The sequence below is a fragment of the Sabethes cyaneus genome, chromosome 1 (genome assembly GCF_943734655.1).
Source record: "Sabethes cyaneus chromosome 1, idSabCyanKW18_F2, whole genome shotgun sequence".
In the NCBI taxonomy this organism is placed as follows: domain Eukaryota; kingdom Metazoa; phylum Arthropoda; class Insecta; order Diptera; family Culicidae; genus Sabethes; species Sabethes cyaneus.
Window position 1 is genome coordinate 16679480 of NC_071353.1, and position 8172 is coordinate 16687651.

The 8172-nt window shown below is 41.3% G+C and overlaps 2 protein-coding genes across 2 annotated transcripts; both read right to left on the minus strand.

Moving 5' to 3' along the window:
- Window positions 1-1950: 1950 nt before the first annotated feature.
- Window positions 1951-2574, minus strand: LOC128745434 (uncharacterized). The gene is made up of 2 exons (XM_053842509.1): window positions 2356-2574; window positions 1951-2289 (listed from the first exon to the last, which is right to left on the minus strand). Exons 1-2 carry the CDS (start codon window positions 2572-2574, stop codon window positions 1951-1953), a joined length of 558 nt encoding a protein of 185 aa, XP_053698484.1.
- A 1853-nt stretch (window positions 2575-4427) lies between these two features.
- On the minus strand, window positions 4428-5058 carry LOC128745435 (PBAN-type neuropeptides-like). The gene is made up of 3 exons (XM_053842510.1): window positions 4972-5058; window positions 4812-4912; window positions 4428-4746 (listed from the first exon to the last, which is right to left on the minus strand). The coding sequence occupies exons 1-3, from the start codon at window positions 5056-5058 to the stop codon at window positions 4428-4430; spliced, it is 507 nt and encodes a 168-aa protein (XP_053698485.1).
- Window positions 5059-8172: the final 3114 nt, after the last annotated feature.

An 8172-nucleotide genomic window follows, 5' to 3' on the forward strand; every position in this document is an offset into this window, starting at 1 on the left:
TTCTGAAAACTAAATCCAGAAATCTGGAAATTTAAGAAATAGACAGTAATCCCAAGTAACAAGGTCAGTTTTATTGCACTCTTATTGCAGTTTTCACGACGAATTTTGGTCATATATGCCATAATAAGAGCGTAGTAAAACTCAGATTGTTACCTGGGATCTAATCTGGGCCCAGGTTAAAGCTACTAGATTTGATCCACTAGAGTTGCATGGCAAGAGATGCACGGGGAGCCAACCCCTTATGGGCTTAAGGGCACCAAAAGATTACATGTGTAGGGACGAGGAAAACCTGATCGTCTGACATTTGTTTTCCATGTATATACAGCAGAGGTTGGAAAACTCGCAAAATGAATAGATACGCCGAGCATCGGCAAACGGTTTTTATCATGATAAAACAGCTACGCGAGTGGTTCAATTCGCCTATAACAATGAGCAACATACACTCACGCTTCGTAGCATCGATGAATATACGAATATCGTGAGCAACGCAAAAGTGCGAATGGACGCTTTCTGCTGCTTGTAAAGCCACTAACTCTACTTTAAACTATTCCCTTTTCGTGGTAATATTATTTTGAATAATTTCCGACGTCCCCGGGCATTCTATATCCGAAAAATCGAACACACTCAATGTTCAATATTCAATTTTTGAACGAATTCTGATGTTCACATTGAGGTTCTGTTCGTGATAAAATTCAAAGCCGATGCGTGCATTATCGGCGAGGCAGGCGAATAGTGTATGTTCATGAGGGATGTTCATCGATTCAAATGATCACTTTTTCGCGAATTCTCCAACCACTGATATACAGAGATCGACGCAACGATGAGCTTGACAGATGAATTTGTGAATAACAACACAAGTAGAAAGGCCATATCACGTTGATGTCAGACGACAGCAGCCACGTAGCCAGAGATGGGGGCCAGGAGCCCTATCTTTTCTCCTAGTACATTGTATGCATATCTTACTACTTATAAATATAATACATTATAATACATTTAATGTATTGTAGTTCTAAACGCAAAAATATGCATATAAAACAGTTAAAATCAAAATCGGGCCCTCGGGCCCGCCCTTCACACTTAACAAAAAGCACCGAATTCGGTAAAATTTTACAGAAATCTAAACAGCTGAACGTTCGGTAAAAATTTCGATGGTGCCAATCGACGATTACAAATCATTAATAATGTTTGGTGCAATAAAAAATTTTACCGAACGTTCTGCTGTTTAGATTTCGGTAAAATTTTACCGAACCGATTAAGTGTGTTCCAGCTACGTGGCTGGACGACAGTGCGGTGATATCTGATTTTATTATAGAAACACACCCCGATATCAGGAATAGAGGAGTCCAATATGTAAAAGATGCGATTGATCGAAGTTAAATAGCGAGTGTCGAGACGCTGGAGGAATTGACGTTGGCTAGTTCAGTACCGACTAGAGTGGAATGTTTTGATACGAGACTCCACAACGCTAAGAAGAAAGTGTGACAGCCTGACATTTTTATTATATTAGAAAGATTGCCTAAAGTTTGTAATGGATTCAGTGGCGTGCAACCGGAACAGAAAGTGGATCAAGTCGCTGATAGCTGCCCGCGTAGTCGGACGAGGAGGCAGTTGTTCAAAATGGGAAAACTACCAAATATCATCTATCACAGAAAGAAAGTTGGAACACTACGATGGGTAAGACACATCTTGACGAAATAAAGGAACCGAAGGAGCTATGTGCAAACTATTTTGTGGAGTGTGCCGTTCAACTCACAAATGCCGGGGTAATTTACTCCTCTGCACATCACTGCAATTCGGTAGTACTTTATTTCACCCAACAGAACTTTCAGTAAGCCTCTCCAAATGATCACAATTTCACTTGAAACTGGATCACTTGAAAGATTGGATCAAACCGACGAATGTTAGTCTTTTTTCCGTTACAAAAACACGGTGCAAATCATACGGCTTTCTTTAGAATATGCCTCTATCAGCCACTTTGAATAGAACGTCGACAAGAAGATGAACGGATTTCGTGTCAATCGTTTGCATGAACAAACTCATGCGCCAAAGGCCTCGTGGCAGATAGGGTGGAAACATGCTCGAATCGAGGATGTGGTTTCTAACGTAAAACTCCTTTGGTGTTATCGGACATTCTCCGATTTCCGGAAAGTTGGTATTGTCTTCAAAATACTGATGATAGTCCCTCCAGGTGGTATTGAAGAAGTCACAAATTTGCTGTGGAGCGATCTTCATCGGGTATTGGTTGAACTGATTGTTGCCTCTGGAACTATACGCCAGTTTGACAGCCATCTGCTCGGAAAATGCGAATTAGAATTTGAGTTTAGTAACTTTTACCTCAATTCAATAACTTTTTACCTCAAACCGATTATCAGCTACCATTAGCAGATCGAAGGTTCCATCCAGCACCGAGACGGTCCGGTTGAACTTACGTACCCGAATCCGACGGAAATCCATATATTCTGTCCCGTTGAGTTGCTCAATTTTCTCAAACATCACATCAATATCAGCGGGGGTAACGTTCGATATTACGAATAGCGCTGCAAGCAGTAATCCAATTTGCATCCGTGCAACCATTTCTACTGAACTGCGGATGGCCAAATCAAGCTGGGCCCGCAACTACCGGCCGTTTTGAATGCCGTATTCACATCTTGATAAGCACTATCGCGGCTATCATCATTGCGGTCTTATTTAAAAGCATCGCGTGATCAACTGAATGTTGTTAACACGAGTAAATTGTTGATTTACAAAATACGGAAGAACTTTTATTGTTGTACCAGCTTGTAACTAATTGGAATCGGAAAGGGCGCGTAATGATTTATTACTTGTTAAAAAGTGATATTTAGTGTTGACTGTTCATCTCAGTCACCCGACGCATTAGGTAATTTAATCTGTTATCGACAAACAAAAACTAAATGAACTGAATCAATAAACTGCATTCCCCGATTAATCAACCTATTTCGCCTGGTCCTGGAGAACAACTCTAATTCGTCACCCTACTCAATTGTTAACTTAATCGCCTTGAGTCGACCGATTAAACATACCGACGAATCAGCAGATGCACCTTTTAATCACTCATATGAGTTGTTACAATAATTGGGCGACTACGTGAACCTCCCGACTAGGGGGAAAAAGGAGGAATTTTTTTCGGGCCTGTATAACTTTGATCACAAATGGGGTCCGGCCAATTTCGGTTGTTATTGTGACTGCAACCATCCAGCTCTTTTCATGCAAAACGTTCGGAATTCCCTCCCGAGTAGCTTATATATTGCGTTGCAAAATATATTGTATATATTTTACCTTTAACGTCCCACCGAAGTTCAATTTGGCCAAAAGATCGCCAATGTGATATCCTGCGGTTCACTATCTAACACAAATTAACTACTCATTCCATTTACGCGGGAAGCTGTCACCTCTAATATGCTATAAATACTAGGATACTACATCCTCCCCCTCCCAGTTGGCCTACATTGGGGTACGATGCTGGTATGGTAAGCTAGTCGTCGTACATTCGAATCTCGGCTGGGAGAGGCTGTTTGAGTCAATAGGATCGTAGCACTGCACTGGCCCCGTAATTGTCCTGTACTCTAACAGCTGGCTGCGAAGTCTGTCGTATAAAAACAGAACGTCAAGTTTCGATAACGAAATGTATCACCGAGGTTTTGCATTGCTTTGCTGTCAACCGACTCCCACATTTTCAAAAAAGCTGCTTTTGCACTGGCAAGAGGATTTAGTTTGGGTCATGTAGAATTCAGGACGGAGAAAGGATGTTGAGGGTCTGAGAATAAATCCCTGCTAAAGTCACTTGATATCGAATGGCATGATTCTACTAAGATTCGAACCCACACGCATTCACTTGTCAATGCAACTACAGACCTACAAGCTTTTCTAAGAATTTTTTTGTAAATAAGCTAACTCACGGTGTATTCATGTAATTTACACACAACAAAAATGTCACGACAAGAAAAAAATGTCGTAACATTTCATGTGAACTGTCACCGCACACAATAGAAAGTTTTCTCATTGTCATGTAGGCTTTCGAGTTGGTCTCGGCGCCCGCCGACACAGTCTCGATATAAAAGCAGACTGTTTGCTGGTAAATATAGAACAAAAATGTCCTCCGTTTCTGTCCCTGATAGTGAGTAAAATCTGAAAGCGTTAACCAGTGATAATATACTTTTTTCATTGCACTTTTTTTTCGCAGTGCATCTCGGGGAAACAAAAATCGAGTAAGTTTAGTTTCAGTCTTTCTATTCAACTTTATTTTTTAAGCACAGTCACTAGAATCGCTTGAGTCACATTTTTTAATATGTTCCTAGCAAACAACATTCCCGCATTCCGCTCCTATTCGGATTCCAGCCGTTAAAAAAAACTCCAATAGGAACGGATTGCAGGCTCGACGCAGAGGATCAGCAATAGCAGTCGTCTTTTTAGTATCCGAAACCGTCCGCACTACTAAAGGAACGACCTAGTCGGGGTGAAATCGGTAGATTGCGTCCCAGCCGGGGAGCAAACGGCGGTCTCGAGTGGTTCTCATTTACGGCCGTGTCACGTCGTCCCAGCCGGGGCGCCGTGACAGGATAGTAGATCGGTTGGGACTTCACAGGTTGCCTTGTCGCCAGTAGCACAACGTACGGAGATCCTTGAGCAATTTCCGACGCCAGGCGGTAGGGTGACTCACCGACATAAAACATTTCATTGCTATCAACCTGGTCTACCAATTCGTCATGTAATTCTAGAGGGATTGTACTGCAAAAAGTTTGATTCTTTCAAGCAATCACTTCTTGAGAGTCTAATGATCTACACACACGTACCGCTTTCCGAGTCGAGGTCCAAACCACATGGCTGTAGCACGTTTGCCTGTCGCTTCCCCGTCATGGTTACTAGCGGAAAAATAACTAGACATCTTTTGCTCCTGAAAAGTAACTATTATTAGCACTGCATTGACCACTTGAAATCCAGAGAAACTGTTACGTTTGGATCCGCTATTTCAACTCCTAGGGCACTCCGGATGGCCAGATATATACACACAACGTTGAAGAAAAAATAAAACTTAAACATCCTAGAAATAAGTCTACGATTTCTTCACTGACACGTAAAAATTCGTACTATGAGTGACCAATCGACTTTCGACCGACAACCGTTTCTAACGGAACCTAGCACTCGACGGTTGATTTTATAGTGCTCTTTGGCCAACCGAATCGACTCCATATGCAAATCAATCGAACCAACGTCAGTGTCGTATCCGTCTGCATACGTCAAAAACTCCTGCAGCGTATGCAAAACGCGCTCCACGATCTGCCGCACGAGTAGGACAAACTATCGATTCCGGCGAGAATCATCAATTAGCAGCCAGGTCCCGACAAGTAGCAATGGTGGAGCAATCGGACAGCACTACAGAAACATTAATTTCAATTTAATACTGTCAATCGGACACGTGCGTGACAGGAAGCAGAGCTGGAAAAATAAATGCTACAGGATTATCGCGGGAGTCAGCACACGTCAGCCACCGTCGTCTGCAGTATTGCTTTCACCCGTTTTCGAAAAATCTCTTCACTCGACGGGTGGCCGGCTATACGTTCGAATCGATCCACAATCGATTACGTCATACTTCCTTCGTCCAGTCAGGACTAGACTGGATCGGAGAAGTTGACCTGATGAATGACCACTTTGATTGGCTTTAAATTAGCTGTGCATTGCAATGTGAAACTCAATTTGCTGTAACTGATGCGTGTGATTGTAACATGGAGTCTATATGTTTTAATTATTTGTGGAATGCCTAAAATGATATTATGTACACTAGAACCGCTCTTTACATGAGAGATTGCTTCCAAGTTCTCTATAAAATCTCATAAAAAGCAACTTTTTTGCACTTTTGGGTATGCAAAATTAGTTTGTTTTATTAGGAACTTCTAAGAATATCGAAAACAGCCCGGTACTTCTTTAAATATTCTACAGATAAATAATAAATTTTGACGATTGTTGTGTAGATGGTGATACTGTTCAACGCATTTTTATCTACAATTTCGGTCACAAGTTTCCTAAATAAAATGTCATGTCCGTTCGTCAGTGTGTGGGGACATTCAGATACCACGTGATCAGAAAAAGACCAGTTTTAAACCCCAAACAGAGGGGTGTGACAACCGTGGATATTGACATTGGAAAAGAATTAGGTTTGATTAAAAAGCAGCTTGCTGCTAATGCTAAAGAGATTTTTTAATTCGAAAAAACTGAAAAAACTCTATTGGTTTGATAAGTCAAGCGAAATACAACGAGCGATGAAGAGTGTGAATTGGTCAGTTAAATAAAATTAAAGCTCTTAAACCTGCTTAAGCTGCAGTAGAGCATTCTGGCTGTAAAATCATTCCATATTGGAACAACTTGATATTCAAAGCTCAGTGATCACTATCAAAATGTTCGAAGCACTCAAAAACCGAATTGAGTAAAGAATACAGGGGTCGTCTCACTTTGTTGAACAATTTTGGCATAAAAGGAAGGAATTTTAAGGAAAGCCTGCGGAATATTTTTCGCGTCTTCAAGAAGTACTTTAATTAAACAAGCAGACGAAAGCTCAAAGCGACTAACAGCGAATAGTGTTTGACACGGGTGAACATAACCTCGCTTCTTTGACGTCTCAAACGTTAAAGTGAATATGGTCGCCTCTAGCGTTAACGACAAGGTCGTCAGAGTCCATTTATGGTAGTTAGTACCCAAGCAACATTGTGAATTTTATTGTACTTTTATGGCGTTGTTCATGACCAATTTTGGTCTTAAATGCCATCATAAGAGCGTGATAAAACCCAAATTGTTACTAGGGTATGGCACCGAATATCATTCATCCCTTCCCTTCTTCAGTGTACCAAGATGCTCCCATAGACTCAGGAAACCATCACAAAAAAATAAAATTAGTTTAACTAACCTGCTAGCCGTCGTAAGATCTTGCAACTCGAAGCACTAAACATTGCATTCTATAGGTTCTATTACTTTTTGGGGCAGAAATTACTCTAAATACTGAGATTTCTGCCCCCAATTGAAATTCATTACTATATTTTCACTTTTTCGCCGTCGATTTTTCATTAATTTTTTACCTCCGTTACAGTCGTCACATCACTCGCGAAACTTAACTTGAGACACAGAAAACTTTAATTTACCACCCGAACAGTTATTTGGTAAAATATTATAATGATTTTGGCGAAACTGTTCACTTGAAGTGATATGAAAAACTTTACTTCGTTTGGCTTGCAATTCCGAATCCGCGACCGTCGTTGTTGTACGTTACCAAGGAAACGGGTGAATATGTGGAGTGATGCCATATTTACGTTGAGCATGAAATTGACCAATAATTTTCGCTATTAGATTAACGGTCGTTAAGTGTCGAAAATATACTGATAAAATTCAATGATGATAAAATTCACCGTAAACAGCATTTTATGTGATAGAATTACTGTCGGATCTCGTTTAACAGCAAAAAATAGATACGCGATTCTACGTTTCATAATTGTTCATTAGCAACTCTGTTCTCGTCGTGAAAGTACTGAAATCAGTAAACAATGCAACTAGACTCGGACGACCTTCACCTTAACGGCAGATCAAAAAAGCACAAAAACTGCAGGAATGTGGCCAAAAACCTATCCAAGAGAACCAAGGACCGGGAGGAACTGCATAGTGCATACGTGCAGTGCAAGTGCAGAGGACTCCAAATCGTGACTATACGGTGGGAAAATTATGGGCCTGGAAACTACACCCAGGTGCTGATGAAGCTTCATTGTCTCATCATGGATGATGAGACTGGCGTCAATGCGGACTTTGGGCAGCTTCCGGGGCTACTGTTCTTCACCGCCCAGCACAAGTTTGATGTTCCAGAGGAAATAAGGAAGCAGAAACTTTCAAAGTTTGCCAAAAAATACATAATTTGGTAAGCGATCTGCTCATGTGGCTAACGGAGTACGCCGTTCGTGACTACCGGGACTGTAAACGGGCAGATCTACCTCAAGGAGTATCTACAGAAGCGTCTGCTTTTTCTGTTGAAGCAACACAAGGGCCCTACGATCTACTAGCCGGATCTAGCTTCGTGCCACTTTTCAAAGGAAGGAACGCACCGAAACTAAGACCCATCGAAAAATACTGGGCTATTATGAAGCAGGAACTACGGAAGCATCCTAAGGTGGTTAAATC

Excerpts from the sequence above, each read along its gene's own strand:
- LOC128745434 (XM_053842509.1), bottom strand. The coding sequence starts at position 2,574 with ATGGTTGCACGGATGCAAATTGGATTACTGCTTGCAGCGCTATTCGTA. Across the intron at positions 2,290-2,355 it reads TAGCTGATAATCGGTTTGAG|ATGGCTGTCAAACTGGCGTA; the intron begins GTAAAAAGTTAT and ends TTTTCCGAGCAG.
- LOC128745435 (XM_053842510.1), bottom strand. The coding sequence starts at position 5,058 with ATGTTTAAGTTTTATTTTTTCTTCAACGTTGTGTGTATATATCTGGCC. Across the intron at positions 4,913-4,971 it reads TTGAAATAGCGGATCCAAAC|GAGCAAAAGATGTCTAGTTA; the intron begins GTAACAGTTTCT and ends GTTACTTTTCAG. Across the intron at positions 4,747-4,811 it reads GGACCTCGACTCGGAAAGCG|TACAATCCCTCTAGAATTAC; the intron begins GTACGTGTGTGT and ends AACTTTTTGCAG.